At 33.5% G+C, this 25,436-nt stretch overlaps 1 protein-coding gene across 4 annotated transcripts in view; it reads right to left on the reverse strand.

The window, feature by feature from the left end:
- Klp98A (kinesin-like protein 98A) overlaps window positions 1-25,436 on the reverse strand; it is an 80,254-nt gene that overhangs the window by 46,051 nt on the left and 8,767 nt on the right. For all 4 annotated transcript variants that reach the window (XM_072523557.1, XM_072523555.1, XM_072523559.1 and 1 more), the window contains exons 4-11: window positions 23,253-23,506; window positions 22,764-22,893; window positions 22,074-22,338; window positions 19,048-19,253; window positions 15,336-15,512; window positions 12,602-12,828; window positions 8,826-8,951; window positions 2,772-2,979 (exon numbers count right to left, since the gene is read on the reverse strand). In XM_072523557.1, coding sequence (XP_072379658.1) covers window positions 2,772-2,979; window positions 8,826-8,951; window positions 12,602-12,828; window positions 15,336-15,512; window positions 19,048-19,253; window positions 22,074-22,338; window positions 22,764-22,893; window positions 23,253-23,506 — 1,593 coding nt within the window. The remainder of the gene's footprint in view (window positions 1-2,771; window positions 2,980-8,825; window positions 8,952-12,601; window positions 12,829-15,335; window positions 15,513-19,047; window positions 19,254-22,073; window positions 22,339-22,763; window positions 22,894-23,252; window positions 23,507-25,436) is intronic.

Below are 25,436 nucleotides of genomic sequence, written 5' to 3' on the forward strand. Positions count from 1 at the left end.
TCCTGGGTCATATTTGCATCATCTTTAGTTATGTTGAGGATTTCAGCTACGCGGTGTTTTATGTGTTTAGCATCCATGGTTTTGCAACACAAAGGCTTAATTCAATCATATATTGATATCTGGAGATAGGTTTTTCGCTTTTCTTTAACATATTGAGAGTATAAATAACGTAAAAGTTTATGCTGACCATATTTATCATTCCATAGAATACGCATAATGGCCATCTCGTTGTTTTTCTGCTGGAACTCATATTATGACACATTTGGTCGAAGGTGTCTCTTTGGTTTCATTATAATTATGAATTATGGATGGCTTGCCGGTTTCTTCTACGATTTCTGCTCCCTCATGTTTTTTTCGACCGAATCAAGACACTGACGTATTCAAGTTTCGGTCTTTTACTTTCAAGAACTCCTTAGGAATCTCCTTCTTATTCTTATGCACGGTTAATTTGTAGGGATCTTGAAACAATTTCTCAGCAAGAGAAACTGATGTGAACCAGTTGTCCATAGTTACGTTGCGATGCGTACCGTGAATTGATTTAGTCAACTCTTTTATATAAAAGCAAACCGTTGCTTTCTGTTTTTTTCCCATCTACCATATATTTATCATTTATCATCATTATCATTTATCTTTCTCTTTTCTCTTGTTTCCTTGTTATCAAATCTAAAAGAGTTTAGCAGGAATAAAAAGCGATCACAATTCTTACAAGATCTGTAAAACTTGCCTGAAATGGTGGCATCAAACATATGCCTTGCTGATAAATTATTGTCTTTCTTTGTCGCAGAAATAATTAAAACACAAAATAAAGCTTTCAATTTGTCTTTTGTCGTTATGGTAACATTCTGGTGGCCACTGTATTTTCGATTTTGAACTGTATGTTGCAGAATTAAATCAAATATATTGTCAGGAAAAAAATCAAAAAATAATCATCCAGAGTAGAACAGTTTTTTGCAGTCCCTTTAGGACCCGATATATATCTTTGAGGCAACTCTGTTAACCATTTGTGACCATTTTTACCCATGAGGCTTTTGTTTTTGAAGTATATTACATATTTTGAACGTTTACGTACTTGTGATAAAGTAATATCATCTTCATCTGAATTAGGTTCTATCTCTTCTTCAGACTGAACTGGACTGTTATATTTCTCTTGGATAAGGCCAATAAGAGAAACAGACGAATTATTTTCTGCATCACCTCGCTGTCGGAGTCCTCTCCCCAGTCACTACCACTATCTTCAATATGATCTGGATCACTCTCTTCCTCGTTCATAATACGTGCCACTTCCTCCTCCAGTTGTTTTGCGGACAAAAATTTTGGATTTGAAAGCACTCAAAATCAAAATACTAAACAATAAAAACTAGCTAAATTTACGAACCAAGCGACGAAAAAGACTATGGAATTAGAAATTATAACCATCTGCTACACTGTCAAGCTCAATATTAATGTGGAAGGTACTCAATTGGAGAAATCGTTAAAATAAACGAGAGTAGGCGAAAAAGTCCATTGTTCTTCTCTTTTTAACACTACTCTTCACAATGACGTGCATGGTAGAATAAGGTATTCCTCTTAGAAAGGACGCTTTTCTTATGATACTGCCTTTACAATGATTTTCAGGATCATTTTGCAGATTTTTGTAAACGTTCATATCAATTTTCTTGGATTATTCATTCAAACCAATCCTTTTATTTGGAAGTCGTAAACTCTTTTCTACAATCAAGTCTCAGTGTCGTTGTTTTTTATATCACTTAAATGATTGTCGACTATTACACTTTCTCTACTACTACTTGGTTTCTCTTGCTACCATGGAAGAGAAACTGTAGGTGATTTTTCCAATGTTCTAAACATTTTCTTTTATAAACAGATAGACAGTTTCAAAAATCAAACAAAAAAAAAACTACACTTATAACGACCACCTCAAAACAATGAAATTTAAACACAAATCAAAATTGAAGCAATGCATAAACAACATCGTACAAAGATAACCAGAGGTACGGATAGATCTTATAATTTTAATATAAAAAAAGTTGCTATAACTGCGGTAGAAATCAACAATTGTCTTTATTAAAGTCGATAGACAGCAGTCAATATTAAAAATAATAAAATACTTTTTAAAAATCACGATGGGTCAAGAACGAAATGTGTGCTTTGGCTATGATAAGCGTAGAAAAACAATTAATATATTACTAGCGGACCAACTCGACATCGAGTTTTTTAAATGAAATTTGACTAATAAAAACGAAACCGGAAGTCGACCTCAAAACCGGAATGCAATTTTTAGTTCATCAAATGTCGACATGGATATCATTTAGCAGTTAATTTTGCATGCTGATCACGAATCCGGTGTCAGATTTGCTCTATCTTGACGTTTTATGCGCGTTTCGGGTCACTTCCGGTGTCGGATCGCAACCGGAAGTACATATTTAGATTCGTCTCGACGAGACCTTTCGATCCATATATACATTGTGGGGTCTAAAACTTAAAGTAAATTTTAACTTCCGGTCATCTCAAAACCGGAAGTGAATTTTTGTACCAAAATTATATCTTGACAATCTCATACGTAATACTAATAATATTCCGAAAAAATATTTTAATTATCTAATATGGTTTTTGAGTAAAGTGGTGGACAAGAAAAGGGCTTAGCGTTTTAGTATATAAGATATTAAACTAGTGAACAAAATTCTATAGTAAACTTTTTTTATTTTTTAAAATTAACCGCACATTCACCTACAAAATTAAATATTAAATAAGAATTAAAAAAATTCTCATCCTACCTGCTCCTCAAATTCTTTTTTCACGATCATTTTCTCCGCCTCTAACTTCGCTTGAGCTTCCTCTAAACTCTTTTTTCTTTTTTCAAATATTTCTTGTTTCCTTTCAAACGCAACCTGCTCCTTTTCAAACTGTTCCTTTTCTTTTACGAAATTCAGACGTTGATTTTCTATATCTACTTTTATCTCATTTTTATCATCGTCCGCATTCCTGTAAACACATCGTTTAAGCCAATAATCTCACTATAATAATACAAATTAGTAAATTGTCTAAACTATTAGACAAACTATATTTATTTTACTAGAAATTTTTTGTAACATCAAACGCGTCACGTGTACCATACGACAAATGTGATTTAAGCCGCAAATCTTAAGTAGGCGGTTCGCAAAAAGAGAATGATGAAGGGTGGCAGTCAGTATATTGGTGAACTTTGTGCTATTCCTTTCACATTATTACGATAGAAATATTTTTGTAGGTACCCAATTACAATGTTGTCGCTACTAGAAATATATCTAAACAATTGGGGCCCTAAAGGTCAAACATTGGAAAATCATGTACGACAAATTGTTTTAATTTTGTTTTACAATTTTGTCAAAAGGAAGCCGATTCAAAGGCATGACTAATAAAATTAAATAAAATAAAAGAACATATATGTATTACACTTTTCACTATTAAGTTAAAAATATTATCTATATTCTTAACCTACAGTTGGTACAGTATAAATCCCGATGCACGTCATCCTCATCATAGTAAGTGACGTACTTAACATGATACCAACACAAAATATTTAAGTCGTAGGTCTGTTCCCTCTTAGAATCTGTTAGCCAAGTACACTGGAATTACAGCCACTAGATAGGTATCTTTTATTAAATACGCGTCAAAATAATATTTGAAGATTTCTATTAATGTAAACTTAAAGAAATACACCATAACTTGTTTCATTTAATTTGTATAAGTGGATTGTAAATAGTTTTTATGAAGCACATTTGTCCGGATCACACTTTAGTCGCTATCGAACGAAGATGACATTTTGGCTTAAACTGGTAACACTTATCTGACAGTTTCGGTGTTGACATAGATTTGTTTTTATTATTTACTATTAATTAAATTCTTTTCTTTTTAGAACAAAATTAGTGTGATTTAATTCCCAAATGTCCCATAAGAAGTTAAATAGTCGTTGTAAAGAGATGCTAGCTTCTTTGATTCATTATTTTGAACAGGAACGTGGTAATAACGGCTCCATTCTACCGTTGACTGCTGTTAGGGAAGTATATAAGGCATTTTTTATATGCTTATGTTGATGCTTGATATATGCATTCTTGTTTTAGCGTTCTTATGTAGCTGCAGCTTTAAATTTACATATTTTGACTGTGAGTTCTATCTCTCAGGCCGTAAAAACTAATACACTTCTAACATTATCACCCAAAAAACGTACTAGGTCTAAGTGGACTAGGACTAAGGAAGTGACCAATACTAAACTAATAAATACAAGCGAAATTCGTAATACAATTTATAGTATGTATGAACGAAGTAAGTATACTTTTCGTTAGATATCATAAAGTGTATATTTAATTCATTTCAGAAGAACATGTGACTTTGACCTCTTTATGGATTCAAATGAAGGAAAAAGAACTGTTTAGTGGTTGTCGTATGTGCCTCAGTATTATACTGAAAGACATTGGTTTTAAATGGCTAAAAGATAATCCAAGGCTGAGGACTGATGAAACAGTCTCATATTGCTGTGAAGAGAGCAGAATATTTGTTCTCCATGTTTGTATCAAAAATATAAACATGAAGAACTACTTATACAAGTTTGTTTTTATAGATGAAAGTTGGATTTTCAGAATGGATTTATATGTCGCTTATGGCAAGATAAAAATAAAAGAAGTGTAAAATCTACTAAAACTGTTGGAAAACGGTAATATTGAAAACATAAAGGTGATGAAATAAAATTTTTTGTAGATACATTATTCTTCATGCTGGTAATGAAAATGGCTTCTATGGGGTATAGAGGCTCTCCTCTAAATCGGCTTTAATCAACTACCATGGGGAACTGAATCAAGCAAATTTTTTATCGTCCTTTGAAAATCAATTATTAAAAAGTTTGTCTGAACCATCCCTAATTATAATGGATAACGCTCCATACCATAGCATGTTGTTAGAGAAAGCAACAAACATGTCTTCAACCAAGCCTAAAATAAAAGATTGGTTAACTAACAATAAACTGCCTTTTAATGAGACAATGTTGAAAAACGAGGTTTTGCAGATTTTTGGGCAGTAAGTACGCTAATGAGAGTTTAGTTCAGGTAGCCTAGTTTTGGCATTAAAACTAGGCTGCATTTTTTATAGGTTTAACTGATGATGAAACAAAGTTTTTCTAAAAAAACCAAGAAAGGCTAAAATCTGGAAACAGAAGCATGTACTAGTGTGTAACTTTTAAGCACCACACTTTTTTTACATTGTTTACAAATTATATAAAACCATCATGTGCACAATGTATTCCATCATATGCACAAACCATCAGAAAACTGAAACTTAAATAAAGTCGAAGAAAAAAGATTGATTAATATTTGAAAATCAAGTTGTAAAAAAACATTTCAAACTAAATAAGTAATGAAAAAAGTGTTGTTTTTTGATTCTATTTTAGTGCTTTATACCACACAAGCGGCTCAAATTGTTTTTAACGTAAGATTATTACTTAATTCTTGTTTTCTATTTTTAATTTTTTTATTTATTTACATTGAATATTAATTTGTTTTGTTGTATAATCCAGTTCTGCAATAATTGTGACATATTCGACTTAAAATGAATTCAGGAATTTTTTTGTAATTTGGGAACAATGTCAACTTAAATCTCTCGCATAGATAATGACGTGCATCGGGAATTATACTGTACCAACTGTATGTAATGCAATCATATTACATATTACAGTGTGGTCCAACCTTTTAGACGTTGCGGGCCGTATTAAATTGGAAATTATTATGAAGGGCCAGAGAACTCGTTTCGTTCAAAAAAAGTTTATTTTAAAAAATAATATACAAACGAAATATTATTTACAAGTATTTTATTATGGTGTACAATTTACATGTTACGTTTAAAATTTAACATAAAATAAAAAATCAATGGGATATTTGAGGCAAGGGTTTATCCTCTACTAACTTTTGCACATCTATATCTATGCTAGTCGTAGTGAGTCTAATACACGCTTCCAGAGAATCGTTTTCCATGCGATTACGTGTTTTAGATTTAATATGGTCAAAGCAGAAAATGTACTTTCACATATATACGTACTACCAAACATTGAATATAGTTTCAACGCAAAGTTACGAAGTTTAGGAAAACGATCCTTGGAGACTAACTTCCAAAAGGTACTAATGTCTTTATTTTTCTTTGCTTGAAAAAACGAGTCGGACTGTACTTCACACTGATGTTGACTCCCATTGGATTGTTAAAAAGCTCAAGATCGGGTTTTAGTGCATCAAATTCCGAAAACCTTTCATCGAATTCTCTTTTTATTTCTGTAAGAACTTTTGCAAACCTCGAGAAATCGACCATGGTTTCTTCTTGATTTATTTCGAAACACGCAAGAAAATGTGTGAGGTCGTTTATTTTCATTCAGTTCTCGAAAAGATCAAGTTTTTTCAATTTGACCAACCAACTGTGATACTGTCTAATGTTTCCCCTGGAGTTGTAGGTTTAATGTGCTCAAGTGAGAGGTAATGTCTGTTAGAAATGCCAGTTCATAAAGAAATGTTTTGTTCGTAAGCTTTGTTATAAATACGTCCGTGTTAATAACAATTTCCGTTTCAAAACAGAGTAAGATCTCTTTTCTTAAAGAAAAAAAATTTCTAAGGCATTTACCTGCACTTAACCAGCGTATCTCTGAATGTAGGAGGACGTCCTTATATTCAGTATTTAATTCCTCCAAGAAAGAGATAAATTTTCGGTGTCGCTGAGCTCTGTTTCCTGCTCTTAAGCTGATTACTATCTGCACTACAGTTTTCATATCGTTGAGTTTAATTATCTTTCCACAGATAGACTCTTGACGGATAATGCAATGAAACATAACACAGTTAACACCATTTTCCCGCAAAAGTCCAGCCAATCCCGTTATGCGTCCCGACATTGCTTTTGCTCCATCGGTGCAAACGCAAGAGCACTTTTGAAAACCGCCTATATTTTTCACAGTCACTAACTGCTTCAAATATATTTATATCTTTGGTCCCGTCTTCCATGTGGTGCAGTTTTAGAAGTTCCTCAGTTACACAAAAATCTTCACTGATGCATCTAACAAAAATTAATAGCTGATTTTTGTCAGTAATATCAACAGATTCGTCCAGGGCTAAGGAGTAGTACAAACAATCACGAACTTTGTCGACCATTTTTTTAAATACATGGGTATTCAGCGCATCAACTCTTCTAGATACAGTTTGATGGGAAACTGAAACATATTCAAAATTTTTGGCCATCTTTTCTTCTCCACAGATCGCGCCATTTTAACGGCACACCGCTTGATCATTTCTCCATCTTTAAAAGCTTTTTTTTGTCGATCGGATAGCCAAGCGGGCTGGGCGGCTGGCTTCTCCTTCGCTTCACTGCGAGAGATGTCAGTTCAATCCCCAGCTCGGTGTACAGAAAACAAAAAGGCTAACGCAGCAGTTTAAAATTCTAAATGAATCTGCGGCTTAGTCTAGAATATGCTGGTATCTGATCGGCCTATGGTGGAGCAGTACGGCAAGAGATAAGGGCTTGCTACGTTTGCCTTTTAATTCGATGAAGAAATATGGATTTTCCCATTTTCCTTGGAACGTACGATTCTCTTCGAAAATTTTGCGTTTTTTTGGCACTACTCATTCTGAATTTAACATTCAATTTATTCGCCACTGACACGTGCAGCTGACTGAAGCTAACTGCCCGCTCATCGGGAGTGGGTATTCAAGGTTAACTACTTTCTTAAGATTACGGAAAGTTAGACAGGCTTGGAACGGGTAAAAGATATCAATGGCAATATTTTTGAAATGTGTTTGCGGGGGCCGCAGTTTAACGAGCCTCGGGTCGCATGCGGCCCGCCTGCCTTAGGTTGGACCACACTGACATATTATATAACGAGCTTTAATATCAATTACGTAAATACTTTAATTTTAACTTTTGTTATTAACACATTAATATACAGTATAATGTTTTTTCAATTTTAAATAATGTCAATATACAGGATGATGAAACTAATTATTTACAAAAAAGGAGGCAGCTAATCATGAAAGAAACAGACATGAAAAAGAGAAACATCAAAGAAGCAGCCTTCATCGTACTCAACGAAGAAAAATGTTTAGCAAATTTATCAGCAGAATGTAGCAGTTCTGATATACCTAGAGATAAAACACCATCCTCAGATTTTTTCAGCCATTTACATGCTGTTTGCCTACAAGATCGAGGTCAATTATGTCAGTTTTTTGAAATGACAAATGAACTAATAACAAATAACTTTGGTTATACATTTTACCAGAATTTGTTGTATAATAATCTTTTTTGAAAACGATTTCCGGAGTGGAAATCAAAAGTCAAACATTAGTTAGTTAAAAATGTGATTTTCATTACAACCAATAATTGTGGCATAATATTTAAACCACCCCAAACGTTTAAGGAACACAACACATAGTAGACTCTTCGTAATAATGTGGTAATGGATTTGTTGTGGAGTGATAGCTGAAGTTATGGAAAGAATAAGAAAACAAAAAAAAGTCCTAAATACTATCAAACTTAGAAATTTGCAATATTTAGGCCATTTATTTGTTTATTACGTTAATTCTTCATTAATTATGTCAGAAAACAGTAACCTATAACTTAACTACATTTAATCTTTTTGGAATCAGCTCAGCAAGGGAAATCCCGGAATTTAAAAAAATGAGATGATAAAAAACTGGTGCTCACACCATCACACGATGATAGTTAACTCTGTATATTAGATTATTATTTTAAATAAAAGAAAATTTTAAACAAAAATCGACCGATTATACTAATTTCTAATATTACTAATTATTGCTCTACATAATACTCACATTAGTTGTAGATTTTCCATTGATACAGCCAAATCTGGAGTAGACCAACTTAAAAGACTAAGTCTGGACAAATTATGTGTTTTCTCGCCTTTTCTTAACTCTGCTGCCTCTGCGGGATCGTTGAATCTAAAATATTTAGTAGTCTATATCAATTCATATCATACAATGTTTACTGTAAAAAAATCAATGATCACTTTACGAGACAAATAAAGATAAAGTTGTTGATGACCGAAGTCAAAAAAGATAAATTATATTTGTCGATTAAATTAAGGTGGGAAGGAGATACTTTGTGTTATTTATAGATAAATATTTACGACATTAACTACAAATGCAAGTAAGTAAATAAATAAATATCACGTCTCCTGTGATATAAAACTATATTATACATCAACGAAGAACGAAAACAAAACCGTCAATTAAATACATCAAATCTGTTAATTTATAACGACACGATGTATTGAATAATACTTCCTAAAATATAATCTAATCAGTTTATCTAAAATCAGCATATTCTAATAAATAATAATAATACTTATAGAAATTGGTCACATTCTATGTAATACAGCACATCTATCAACACTGTTCACGAAAAATATCATAAAGCTTTATGAAAACTAATGCGCTATGCGCTAACTTATAATCGACTTAGACATAATCAGGTATACAACAAGAAAAGTAATCTTTTACTGCCTATTATGACTACAAGAAAGTCTTTAATTCTGTGCCGCATGAATTGCTTATAAATATACTAAGTGTTATGAACTATATTGATAGTTGGCAACTTTATGTCACTCTATATAACTGTAAGAATTTGGTTGGTAATAAACGTTTAAAACCTACCGAATATTTTAATAATCCTACATACAAGATAAAATACTATGAGCATATGAAGTCGGCAGTAGCGCACCTAGAATTTGCCTCTGGGGGGTTTTGGTTGGTCACCGAATTTTTTTTTATGATGCTACCTCCATTTTGAGTCCTTAAAATGTGTGAGTAACAGTGTCGGAATAGGGTCCGGGGGGGTTAACCCCCCAAACCCCACACCATGGATGCGCCACTGGAAGTCGGTGATACTGAACTTTTTAAAACATGTAATAAGATTATAATAATAATAATAATATCGTATGGCATTTTTGCCGGGGAGATCCATCCATTCGGACAGGTTCCGGCGCCAATTGCATATTTTTAACACTTTAAAGTAGCTAGTGTCGATGCATACTAGCCCAGAGGGATGAATGGCTTAACGTACTCTCCGAAGAATGGTGAACTCGCGCGCTTTGGTTTAGAAGACCAGTATCTTGCCGCTGAACTAACGCCCTCTACCACACATAGAACATATAATGACAAATTGGAAGACGGAAATTCATCTTCAGATAACAGATGAAAACCATATCGAAACTGAAAATTTTTCAATCAATCGAGGTCTATTTCAAGGGGACTCGCTGAGTTATGTCTATGAATGAACCCTCTATCCCAGCTACTGAACTCCATAGACTCAGGTTTTGAAACTAATGACTTCCATAAGAAACTATCTAAATCAGATACTAAAAACTGTAGAAACTTTCTCAAAGGACACTAGGATAAATTTCTGACTATAGTACAACAAGAAATTGGGGAGGGTGACGCATAAGTGTAACTTGATCTATTAATGGTACAAGGTAAATCAAATACGTTTTAATTTAATTTAATACCTATTAAGAAAATGCAAGTTATAATAATATCTGTTCATAACATTTTAATAGGTAATATATGGTCCTTTACAGTGAGCCAGCTGTAACAACAGATATATTCATGATGCATTTTAGCAAATTAAAGTGCAAATTAGTGGCGTTTCATGAATACTACTTAAAAGTATTATCTACATAAAAAATTGAATAATTGAGAAATTTATTTAAAAAAAATGAAAGTAGGTATATAACAACGTTATTTTGAATAATTTAATTAATTGTCAAAGTAACATATACGCCGATAGTTAGTAAAAACCTCCCGTATTTCCAACAACCCAATTTGCATGTACCTTACCACGGCTAGACGGAAATTACTTAAAATCGGTCTACGCCTTGTATCTCCCATAACATTCCCATAAAAATCGCCGCAAATCTTCACCATTATAGCCATATCCTAATCTTTTGACGGCAAGTATTTGTGAGCCCTCATAATTTAACCATCCCAAGCGCCATAACAATAACATCCTAAAACCCAAACTACACAATATTCTTTTCATAAGATGGGAACGTCTGCTTTAAATGTAAGAAACCAGAACACGCGGCAGCAGCCTGCACCGAACCTACAAATAAATCTGCGATTCAACAAACTCCACAAGTTCTACAACTATAGCTGATCTGGCGGCACAAACTGCAACAGCAACGTTTCCTATGCAAACCTCATCCTTTACCAGTGCGACTAGCCAAGCTGCAATGTCGCTATTTAACCAAGCCATACCTCCATCATCACACCAAAGCACGCCTTTACAACCTACAGAGTCAGAATAACCCAACGTAAAGAAGTAACCGAAACCGAACCGAAATGTTGACAAAGTTGTGCTTCTGCTTCTGTGAGTCGAAGACAATCTAAACGGAAGTAAAGTAAAATGTTCCTAGCTATGATGCGAATTCCCTTAACCTTCAATATTTTGGTGGGGAACCTGACGTAACATTTCTATTGAGGCGCAAAAGACTTTCAACATTCTCTCGCCCATTTTAGTTGTTTAATTCAGATTTGATTTTCCAATTAATGTGGGATTGAGAGAGAAAAGCGAAATAAAAGAAGGATATCACTTGATCTCGCTAGCGGCATTTGCCAATGTAAGTAACAATGGGATTGATTAAGTTTATTCTTCATTTGACTGAGAACTTATGGTATATGGGTGAGCAATTGGAAAACAAGTTAGTAATTTAAGATCTTATTTTCAGAAGCAGACTGCGACATCTACTTTACATCGCAAGATTTGCACAGTAGATGATACAACACCGCTCACACTGATAGGACAAGAAATGCGCATACACCATCATTTTTATAAAGAAAAAATGCGCATATGAATGGAAAAACCATAGTCCTGGCTGACTTTATTTGGATGCTACATATGCAGAATCCAAATAAAGTCACCCAGGACTATGTCGACAATAGACAAGAATCGATCAGGAAAGAGATTTCACGAAACGAATTCACTTGCCATTCTGGATCAAGTAATCCCAACCAAAAACTAGATAAGCCTAAGAAACCATCAAACATCTTATAAAATGCAACATAAATGCATTTTTTATGATCTGAATTGAATTGAATATTGATTGTAGCAATATATCAATCTACTAACAAAAACATTAATATAAATTTTCAAGAAGACGCCCACGAACTTTAATTTCTTGTATAATATAATAATTGTGAGTTTCGATCTTTTAATTAATTCGCTTTTAAGTCAGCGGCCCAAAAGAATATCACAATGTATTATATTTAAACTAGCTGACCAGGCAAACTTTGTACGTCCTTAAGATTAAATATAATGTCAAAGTTCAATAACGAAAAATTAACAAAAAACCAAAGGAAAATACTTCAATATATTATGTAAGAAAAAAGTTGAATGAATTTAATGTTTTCTAATACACAATATTCTTGATTTTTTTTGCGGTGCGTAAATAGACAACAATGACGGATTAATAAGGTTGGAATGTCAGTTGGTAGTTGAGATTTCTTTCCTAGGTGGCACTAGGAGTTATCGTCCCGGATAAAGTGCATTTCCGTGCGACATGTCGTCCTAGCCTTTTATTAGAATAGATTACCTGAAAACATGTGCCTTTCCAATGAAAATTATACATCCTTGAGAAAGTCTAGCAGGAGATTCCAATAAAGTATTATTAAGCATCACTTGCGCTCCTAGGTGAGGAATTAATGTCGCAACGCCATTTTCGAAAGTTATAGTACAATGCTGTGGCTCCATTCCAGCACCCCTTAATTCAATGTCTTGTTTAACGTCAGATTCCTCCGTCCCAATTGTAGTTTTTCCTTCCTAAATGAAAAAAAGCAAATGATCAGTAAACAATATTATCAAATGTATACTACATTTATTTTTTTATCGTCCTTACTCGACGAAATGAGTACAAAAATGATGGTAATTTATATGGGTAAATTGTTGATGCATAGTGGAATATAAATATTCCCAGCATCGCTCTGAATGGCTAGATTAATCTTGGGTATACAGTTTACTTTAATTGCTATCGACATTTCACTTCATATTCCCTCACTAGAGGTCGCTAGTAGCATACTCTGGTAATTATTTTTCCTATAATCGCCATACTAGTCGGTGCGTTTTGATTTGGTTTGAGTCTTCTTACGAATCTCGAATCTCTCTAATGATGGGTAGACCCAGAAACACGTGTTAGAGAATGGTAAGAGACTCAAATTAAATCGAAACGCAACCGTCTACCTATATTTATTTTATTATCAAATTTGTTATAATTTTTGGAAACATAGCTTTCTTATCGCGGGCTACGGACGGAGCGGTGGATAGCATAGAGGTGTGAAAAAAATAAAGTAAAATAAAATACAATCGAATCAAATCAAATCGAATATCGAATCACATTGAATCGATTTGAATCAAATATCAAATCGAATCGAATGGAATCGATTCGAGTCGAATCAAGTCGAGTCGAGTCTAGCGGAATCGAATCTAATCGAATATCAACACGAATCGAATCAAGTCAAGTGAAATCGAATCAAATATTGACTCGAAAATAATGTTTTATCACTACAGAGGTTTCGGCAGAGTGCTATACTCAAGTGATCTATTTTTGGTGTCCGTTTAGACTTTATAGTCAATAGGAAATAGGTAAAAGAAATAAAATGAGACTTACAATCAATTTAATTTTACTACCAAAACGACCGGTTTCGCTTTCTACACTTTGCAAAGCATCTTCAGGTCAAACGGTACAAAGTAAATTAAATGCTGAAATTATAAAAGGCCATTTTAGGGTGCTGTCTTATAAAGATAAAGATCAAAAAAGTTATAGTAATTATGTCAATATTACATGTCTGTGTTTATTAATATGCATAAAATTAATTTAGCAGACAAAGTGAAAACCCTCAAATTGGTAAGAGATAATCTATTGAATTGTAATAAATGAGAAAGAAACAAAATACTACTTACATGCCGGTACAAGAATTTTTAGTTAATGATTCGTGATAAATAGTTCAAACTATCCTGTATTGCTGATGATGGGTGATCTTCGGTTAATGTTGTAACTGTCTGACAATTAAGGAGGAAGTTTCTTGAGGGGAGATATGTTAACAAATGAAATAGGAGTAAGGTATATGTGAATGTTTGTTAAATGAAAGTGATGTTTTATATTAACATATAATTAATTAACATATAATAACACTTATATAATATAAAACATCACTTTCATTTAACAAACAATCACATATAACTTACTCCTAGTATAGTTTTTGATTTAAAATTTTATTAATTGTTCGTTCGTTGTATCCATTGTTTACTGCTATTTGCTTAATGATAATTAATTCTGTCTCAAAGTTGTATTTTGACATCGGAATTTTTGTTAATCTATGTAACATACTATGATAGGCTGCCAGTTTATGTTGTGTGGGATGGGATGATGAATTGTGTATAGTCGTGTGAGTATGGGTAGGTTTATGAAATATGGAGAAGTCATGTTTGTTTTTAAGTCTGATAATTTTTAAATCTAAAAAATTTATGGATTGATTTTGTTCTGTTTCGATTGTAAATTCAATATGACTATGAAGTAAATTAATATACGATAAAAATAAATATAAATTTTTGAAAACACAGTTTTCAGTGTTTTATTGTTACATAAAATGAATTTCCATCAAGTAACGGTCGAATCCATCAATTATTTAAAGACTATAAAGTGTAAACATATTACAAATATAGATCACTTGAAAAAGGCACTCTGCCGAAACTGCTGTAGTGATAAGATATTATAATAAATTTTGTGGAAGTTTCGAAAACAAAGTTTTCAGTGTTTTATTGTTACATAAAATGAATTTTCATCAAGTAACGGTCGAATCCATAACTTATAACAGTTTTTTTAACATAACATGGTGTGTTTTTTAACATTACCACTATTATTCAATGAAATATAATAAATACTATATTTAACGCAAATAAATTATATTTCTAATTAAAATTACGGTATATGTCCACCACGAAAATCCCATTATAATACGATAAAACAGTTTTGAGAATCATATATAAATGCAATCTGAATTGTAATATCAGTAGTTTGCTAATAAAACTGGATTAATCCTAAATTGTCCTGCCAATAACGAAAGGTGGCAAAAAGGAAACATGAAGTGAATGAGACTTGTTTTAAATTAATTATAGTTTTTTAAAATTATCTAATATATTTAATGGGAATAATCTGTAACTAAATAGGAATTTAAAATACGTTTTAAAGTTTCGATTACATTATTGCAAACAAAACGACTTATCGATACTCTTAGAAATTAACTATATTGGGTATTATACGCTTTTCTTACCTTGAGATGGTAAAGAGTAACACCAGTAGTCAAAGGATCGTCGTCAATTGCTACCAAATGCGGCCTATCAGAATCTAAGACCACTCCAGGACCTGCCTTTCTTAGACCAAGAGCTCTCTGCTCCCTAAGAATCGCTTGTGCTTCTCTCCATTTTCCTGTCCATTCTTCTGTCAATTCCTAAAAGAGTTCATAAGCTCAATATTTTTTTCTACAGCTTGATAAACTTTAAATATGTTTTTATAAAAGTTGTTAAGAGTTAGACTTTTGTATAACTGTATTATTTATTTACACCAAAAATTGAACAAGTACCAGATACGTCTACATACGAATTTTAATTGTAATTGTTTCAAAAATATATACAAAATAAAGCTAAGTAAACACGTAAAAGAACTATTTTAGAGTAAATTGTTTATTATCCGATACAATATACTTATTTTATCGCCAGTACAAACAAATATCAGAGCTGAAGGACTAAATACAGAGTCCACGAAATACTTATACAGAAACAGAATATCAGTGAAAATTGCTTCTTCTTCTTCTTATTGCGCTGTCTCCTTTTAAAGGCTGGAGATCCAAATTGCAATTGTAGCTTTGGAACCTGCTTCACGAAAGATTTCTGCGGATGAGCATTCAAACAATCTCCTCAGGTCTATCAGCGACGAGATCTGGCGACTTCCAACTGATCTTTTGCTGGGACTTTACCTTCCAATATGATTTGGAGCAATTCATATCTTTCACCACTCCAAACATGACCCAAGTATGAATTTTGTGCTCAAGCCATTTTAAAAATAACTCACTCGTCATCCATCATTTTTCTTGGCAAAATGCTTTGCTTCCAAATGGTGCAATGTCTATAAGTTTAATCTTGGATCTCTTTCTGGAGAGAATAAAAACTATATATATATATATATATATATATATATATATATATATATATATATATATATATATATATATATATATATATATATATATATATATATATATATATCGGTATTTAGGCGCCACGCCCTTCCGGTAGGGATCTATGGAGGAGTATCACCGAGCCGCAAGCCCTTATCTCTTGCCGTACTGCTCCACCATAGGCCGATCAGACACCAGCATATTCTAGTCTAAGCCGCAGATTCATCTAGAATTTTAAACTGCTGCGTTAGCCTTTTTATTTTTCTGTACACCGAGCTGGGGCTCGAACCCACATCCACTGAACCATTCGACAGTGAAGAGAATGAGAATCGGCCGCCTAGCCCGCTTGGCTATCTGACCGACCGACCGAGAATAAAAACTGATGGTATAAAAGTTCTTATTGCATTCATGGCATATACCACAGTGCAATGTCTACCCGCTCAACACTGCTAAAAGTACCACCTTGCTTTTTTCCTTTTGTGGCAACAATTTTCTGTGGTCTCGTTTGTACAGTATTTAACCCTGATTCGTCAACGTTAAACACATTTTCTGGAATACTTAGAGAAATTGTAGGTTTTCTTAATAAAAATCCTTTGGCCCAATTTTTTCCAGCCATTTTATTTTCAGCATTGAAATTATGTTTAAGATTATTTTTTTCTGCTATTTCGTAAACTAGCTTCCGTAAGTGTTTAATAGTACATCCAAAGAATCTCGTTTCCATATCAATTATGGGTTTAGCTAAGTCTTGTTCAACTTTCTGGGGCAACACTGTCCAACGACCCCCTAATCTCTCTTTGTAGCGTTATTTTGTTTAAATCTACGACGTAAAGTCGTGACAGGAACATTGTAAGTTTTGGCGGCTAGCTGCCATCCTATTGTTTTTCTTGTACAGCTTGTATTACCTGATGCATATTTATTTCTTCCCATTCTTGCCTATGCTTAATAAATGGTTTATTCTGAGACATATCTGAAAAAATATGTAGTTTTACTCAACAGTTTCTATGATGGCATACCTATTCCATCGTTGGATAGCCTGAACTGTACCATCATAGGCATAAATTGTCATTTTATTAAAGCAAGACAAAAAATCTTAAATCGAAAGATAACCTTAAAATAACGCACACAACAAACATAATATGTCTAGCAAATATATTCAAGGTGTTATTTAAGCTTTTCTTCTATTTACTGTATTGGATTCTAAATTTTAATTTTGTGTAATGTTACTACGGGACTAACCGAATAATGTATAATTTTCCCACTCTCACAAAAAGCATCAGAGCATTATTAACTTTATAAAGGGTGTTCCATAATGAAATTTAGTTTTCAAATGAGCCTTATGCCGACCCTGTGCAATTGTATGAAGTCGTACCACTACCGTCGCCACGTAGGATCGTGCGGATTTGTAGAGAATTCATTGTCAGTATTGTCAGTATGGCCATGGCGCAGTGGTCGGGTGAACAACGCGCTTATATGCTGGAGGCATACTTTAAAGGCGATGATTCATTCACCATAGCTCGTTGTCGTGAACACTATAACATTCGCCGAATAGCTGATGCACCATCAACTCCAAAACGTGTTAGAACACCTGCGAATATTCACAGAGTCGAACGTGCTGTAAATCAAAATCCTAGAAAATTACTTCGGAAACATGCACAGGAACTAAATTTATCCCGCACTAGTTTGCACCGTATTTTACACCAAGATCTTCACTTTCATCCTTATAAAATTCAGATAACCCAACTTTTGAAGCCGACAGACTACGAAAAGAGGCGCATCTTCTGCGAAACCATAATGAACCAGTTTTGGGATAATGGAGGTGTGGAGAACATTATTTTCAGTGACGAAGCACACTTCCATTTAGATGGAAACGTCAATAAGCAGGATTCGCGATACTGGGCTAATGAGAATCCACGACAATTACACCAAAAGCAACTCCATTCTAAAAAAGTGACCGTGTGGTGTGGCATGTCTGCACAGGGAATAATTGGGCCATATTTCTTTGAAGATCCAAATGAACGCAATGTAAGTGTAACCAGCGAGCGGTATGTCGACATGGTAAGACATTTTTTGCGTCCCGAACTATATAATTTTCCGGGTTATAATGAAGACGGCACCTGGTTCCAACAAGATGGTGCCACACCACATACAGCCATTCCTTCGATGAACGCGGTTAGAGAATTGTTTCCAGGCACCGTCATCGCATTAAGCGGTGATATCCCCTTTCCTCCATGATCGCCTGATCTAACTCCGCTGGACTTTTTTTTGTGGGAGTACCTAAAGAGTGTGGTATACACTGACCCCCCAGCAACCACAGCACAGTTAAAACAACGTATTCAAGACGCTATTGGGAACATTCCTGTGAATATGTGTCAACGAGTTTTTGCTAGCTTAAGATCCAGATTGGAGCAGTGCCAGGAACAAGACGGTCAACATTTAAAAGATATTTTATTTAAACATTAAAATCCGCATGTCTTTTGATTTAAAATTTTTAATTAAACTTATTTTAACATATAGGGTAACGGAGTTTCATTTATTCAAAAACTAAATTCCATTACGGAACACCCTTTATGAAACTACAAACCGACTAACTAGCATATACTAATACATCCGTTGTTAGAATAAGTGGGCTGCATTCGGAAATACACTCGATATGCCATCATATGCACTATGCCATCATAGGCGACTTTGAATAATAAAACAATTCGTGGAAGTCATAAACAACATAAAAAATTATTTTAAGATCCCCGAACTGTTAAAAAAAGTGAATTAAATGAAATCTACCGTTTTAAGGTGATTCTTGTATACTTACTTTTTCTCGGGCTTCTTTTTCCTGTAGTTGTGCTAACATATCACTTCGTTGTTCACAGAACATTATTGCCCTGAGTTTACTGATTTCGTCTCTTAATTCTCTAATTAGTTTAACGTTAGGATCTTCGTTGACTGTAGGTTTGTTAATAATATTCTTAGCTCTATTTGCGTACCTAAGTGTACTTAACGTTTCACCATAATTACAATCTACAAGAAATAAATAATAAATAGTAAAAATATTATAATTTATTTTTTTCTAGTTTTATAAAAATTTTAGCAATGAACTTGGCAGAACTTTGTCCCTGTTTATCCCTGTTGTTTTTAATGTTTTTCTTTTTTGTGCCATACTTAATTGAATATTATAAATGGTTGTCTTAACTATGGGAAATTCACGTATTCTTGATCTAACCCTGCATCTTTTCCCGATGTTTTATCTCGGAAGCAACTTTGATCATGTCCAACTTTGAACATGCGGACATAATGCGTGATGCGGAAGTCGACCTAGGCGGGTTCTCGTCTACCTCATATATCATATATGAGGAATCTATACTACCTCACATATCGAGGAACGTCAGAAACAAATCCGGAACACGACTTAAAAAACCTAACAATGTTGGGGTTTGTATAAATTGATTAGTTTTAACAAGTTATATTTTATTCTGTCATCTTTACTTCCGGAGCCATCTGTTGTAGAAAGATAACCCGACGAAGCTTCAACTGAAAAATGTGATGTATACAGTTAGCCTACTTACAAAATCTCACGAGCCTGACTCATTTGGCGGCGTCAATCTACGAACGAAACGATGAAATCTGACATTACTAGAAGTCTGAGTCCAGTCTCACAGCAAGACAGAATCTAACTAGTTTTTGCATTTGTAAAATAGTCTGAGTATTTATTGTTTTTCTGCTAACAGTCGTTTGCAACACTTTACAAACAACTTACATTGTATACTATACAACCTACAATTTACTTTTGTATATTGATATACTAAAAATGTAAGTTAAATTTATGTTGAAAAATGTGAGAAAAAAACCTGTTGGAATGGATTTAAAAACTTGTCTATATATAAAAGAAAAATTGTAACAATGTCCGGTTGTTAAGAGAAAATTACAATTGTTAGCAGAACACTGCTGTGTTAAAAAATGTTGATTTAAAAAAAGTAAAACATAATATAAAAAGAGATGATATAAATATAAAAATATAAAAATCAGAATTCGATAATTGATTCGATAATCGATTCAATTCGATAATCGATTCGATAACTGATTCAATTCGATAATCAATTCGATAATTGGCTCGATAATCGATTCAATTCGATAATCGATTCGATTCGACAATGGATCCGATTTGATAAGAGATTCGATTCGATATTTGATTGAATTGGATTGGAGCATAGCTTTCTTATCGTCTACGCACGGAGCGATGGCTTTTAATTTAATTTAAATTAATTTAATTATAATTGAATTAAATTGAATTCGATTCGATTCAATTCGTTTCAGTTCGAATCCATCGATTCCATTCGATTGCTTTCGATTTGATTTCATTTGATTCCATTCGATTAGATTATATTAGATTAGATTACATTCGATTCGACTCCATTCTATTCGAATCCATTCGATTCGATTGTATTCCACTCGATTCGATTCATAGACATATAATACACGATAGACTGATCATTGCAATACCAGCCCGTTCCCCAATGCGCCAAAGAAAACTGACGCAAAGCGGTCCCTGCATCTCTTTCTAATGTGCTGGGTTTATCGACCACGTAAAATTCTCATTGGCCATGTAGGCTGGTATTGCAACGATCAGTCTATCTCGTATTCTATGTCTATGATTCGATTCGATACGATTCGACTTCATTCAATTCCATTCCATTCGATTCCCTTCGAATCGATTCGATTTCATTAGATTCCATTCGATTCGATTTAATTCATTTTGTTTTAATTTATTTTATTTTATTCAGAAATATGCATGAGACTGTGTTTACTACTCCACGTAGTGTGTGGTCGTACGATCTGTAGTTTCATTGCGTTTTATCGCGTTTCGTTTATTTTTATTTTTTCACACCTCTGCGCGATCCATTTCATCGGTCAATGCATTCCGTTCTTAGCCCGCGATATATAAGCTATGCTTCCAAAAAGATACTTGATCTACCGTTACTGTTACTATATATAATAAAAAAAACCAGAAAACTATATAAAATATCTCGGAATAATATCCGATACCAAAGTAGACCAAAAAACATCCCAAACTATTAAACAGAAACCTATTAGACTTGCTAAACACTTATTGATAGGAACGTATACAAATTCATCTGCAGACCAATATTGGAGACTATGGGAGTATCGCATTTAGTCCATGCAGACAAAGAACCCGGAAAACATAGAGCTTGTTGAGAGAAACCATCTGAGGACGATAACTAAAATGGGACATCCCACCAACCTAGTTGAGTTCCTTAAATTTAGCTGACGTTAGACCATACTTAAACGATTGGAAGCATTTGAGATGTGGGTATACAGACGACTACTAAATATAAGATGGGTCGATAGAGTTAGAAATGAGGAGGTCTACAGACGGCTGAACCAAACAACACAACTTGGCAATATAATAAAGAGATATTTTAATATAAAAAGAGACAATACTTCGGTCACATTATGGGACAACCTAATAATATGAACTGTTGCATCTCACCATTCAGGGAAAGATTCAAGGTAAACAGGATCTTGGTGGAAGAACATCCTAGCTGAAAAATCTAGGAAAATGGTACGAAAAATCGACATCATTATTTAGACCTTGTGTAAATAAAGTCACATATAATATCCAATGATCAATAACGATCATGAAACTGTAAGAAGATAAAATAAACTGTTTAAAAGATGTTCATTGCGTTAGTGATAAGACATAAATTTACATACAGTATATATCTGATTCATACGTCATTCATAAAAGTGGTAAAGAATATACTGTGATGATCTACAGAAGTAATTCTTTCTATTAGCGTTGATAAAGAACCAGTAACTTACCTGCAGGACTGATAGCAGCAATCATAATAGTTTTAGAATTCCCACCGAGACTATCTTTCAAGAGCCACGTAAGGACGGAGTCTCTATAAGGTATAAAAATAGCTTTCTTTTGACCATTTTGCTCCACTGATAACTCCGCTAAAGCAGATATCACAGAACCTAATGTAACCAACGATTTATTGATATGAGCTCCTTCTTTAAGTCTCTGTCCAGTAGCACCTGTTGCATCTGCCCGCTCACTACCTGCTAAATCGACGAGATGAATCTACAAACATAATGAAGACAATTAAAAAGCATGTAAGTACATATTGAATCAATATATGCTGTGTATTATCAGTGATGGTTCAAACTAACTGCTTCATGTTCAAGAAAATACGGTGATACTCTTGAAAGAAGAAAGTTAGAAGTAAGAAAATAAACTAAAACAAGTTATATACAATATAATTAAAAAGAAAAACAAATAGCAATTTTTTGCAGTTCCAAGCTGTTAGTAACTCAAGTGTAGACTTCAGTGTTTAGTGCAGCTTGGCTGAAAATGGCGGAATAAGATAAAAATAATCATAGGAAATGGATTAAAGAACTCATCGAAAGCAAATCGAGATAAGAGCAGCAATGAAGACAGGGAATAATGATTATATCTCGCAGTGAACTGAAATGGTTTGAAAACGTTAAAATTTATTGTTAACTTACTTTTGATACTGTTTCACTGGGTACTCCATCGCAATATCCGGCTTGCACAAAGGTAATAGTAAATATTGCATGGCTTCTGCTACTGACATCATTCATATTTGTAGCTGCAGTTGTCCTATGAGAATTCCCCCTAGAATAAGAAAAAGGTAAAATCAAAACGCTTATAACAAAAAGCCCAAGAGTGATCAAATCAACAATTTCAGCGTATACTAACCGGCCTACAAAATATAAATATTTACATGTAAAAATCTTTAAAAAATATCAATCTCCTCAGAGGTAGTCGTTCCGATATAATAAGTTACACTTTTATAAAGATGGCGAAGCAGCCATACTTAGCAATAAGGCATTTATTCAATACAGACAATATACAATACAAATTCATCTTTGATTCCCCTTTTCTACCTTTCATGATTGATGCAAATAAAAAATATTAAATATAATTCTCTCCTGAACAAGCGAGGGGGCCAAAAATATTAACTAATCAGTTACCTTTCCATACACTCTTGAATATGTCCATAATTAGTTACTAGGCAAGTTGTTAATCCCTGAACATATGGTCCCTTCTTAGGATGTTCCCTAACTTTGAGTGAATTGTTGTCTCGACCTCTGAGCAAATCGGCTACTCTTTCCTGGTAAATTTCTAAATAACTGACTTGAACTCTATGCGTAGTCCCTCTTTTCGAATTTTCCGACATTTTTTCAAAGAGAGCTTTACAAATACGTGGAATCAAACCTTGGTTTTCCTGAAATTCAAATTTTAATTAATTTATAAGAAATAGTAGACGAAATAATTAATGTTTTATTAATTAAACAAATTATTGTTTTGTTACTAGCCAAACTCCGCAGAACTCTACAAAAAAGACGATCAGTTTGAATGTATCAAATACAGGGGGATAATCCTCTCGAATACAATATATAATAATATTCTTTAACATAATTTACACAGGTCTGACCTCATACTCTGAAGAAATTATGGGTGAATATCAAAGTGTATTCACCTACTCGGATAAGAATAGTAGATATTTGTATTAAGACACATCCTTGAAAGAACTGGGGAATTTTATATTGATACAATTCACCTGTTAGTACATTTCAAAGCAGCGTAACAGAACTCCTGTTAAAATGATCAGGTTGGTAAAGATAACAATTTTTAAAAGGGCAAAAATTAAAAATCCAAAATAGTTATTCTGAAGAATTCTACATCAACAGTAGACTGACACAGGGTGCACGATGCCGTGTCTCCCTTTTAACATTGCGCTAGGGGAAGGAAAAATTTTATTTAAAAAATCCTTTAGAGAAGAAATCTTTCGGGCTACATCACAGAACTTTTTAGGAATAACTATTGAATCATCAGTGCTTTTTCTAGGTTTTCATGTTTGAAGCCCCTAAATATACGGGTAAAAATAAAAACCCTTTAAATATAATTAAATTAAATTGAAGTTACATTGTTGCTGATAATATTCTAAGATGTTTAAGTGGTAAACGGAATTTATTTCACGGCAACGTAGGACTACAACCCTAAGGTTGCTATTCTTGCTCCAATTCTTGTTTTGCATTTTTTGTGTTAAACTTTGACAAATACCTTTTTAAAAGTATACAGAAAGAGATTGACAGAATAAACAAATTGAAAGAATTACAGGGACTTACAGATGACAGGAAAATGGAGGTATTCTAACAGACTCTACAGCAAGACGCCATTCATATTGCACATAAGTACCTGTCAGCGTCGATGGAATAGTACAACAGAAACGCAAAAGTGCAAAAAAAATGAAGGAAATTTTTATATATTTTTTATATAACAACGCTACAGGTTTTCGAAGTCTTGGCTTCTAGGTTACAATGAATGAGCGTCACTGAACTATGAGACTATCTCTCTTATCTACTACTCATTCATCGGCCGACTGGCTTCATCCGAAATTACCAGCTCAAAGTTGCAGAACCAATTTGGATTTTATACCACAACATTTGAAAAATTCTGTCTGGAGTGTGACTAGATAGAAAACATAATAAAGAACTGCTGAAGGAACATTATTTCATAACTGATCATTTAACATAAAGTATAGGTCAAAGTAAATATTAGACAAACGACAACCGAGGGAAATGAATCCTTATGAGTTGAATCCGAGGGATAACTTGCTATATTTAATATGTTGTAGGCCATCAGCAACTGATAAAAGCTTAATAAAATTCAACTATACTACAAAAACAAACAGAAAAAAAAAACAAACTTCGCATCATTGATGTTGAGTCTAAGGAGAATATATTGGTATATCTTAGTACCATATACAGGGTGTCTCAAGATGTTTTTAACAGCCTATAATTCATGAAGTAATGAATATTTTTATTTGAAAATTGGAAAATGTCAATTGGACCTACATTACTAACAATTGACGATTAACAATGAATCACTGTGACGTCATCCTGGACACTGTGACATCATTACAATGAAAAAAATTAAACGGATCAGGGGTGAAGGTTGGATCAGATGAAAGAGTATTTTATCCCAAATTCAGCGGTGTACCACAATGAGGATATTAATTAAAATAAGTACACTAAATTTTCAATTTAATGTTTATTTTCAACAATAATCAATAACATTCAAAATGTGAAATAATTTTATAGGAGGTGTTCAAAATAACATCCTTTTGCTTCAACACAAGCGTCAAACCGTCT

This window comes from Diabrotica undecimpunctata, chromosome 2 (assembly GCF_040954645.1).
Source record: "Diabrotica undecimpunctata isolate CICGRU chromosome 2, icDiaUnde3, whole genome shotgun sequence".
NCBI lineage: Eukaryota > Metazoa > Arthropoda > Insecta > Coleoptera > Chrysomelidae > Diabrotica > Diabrotica undecimpunctata.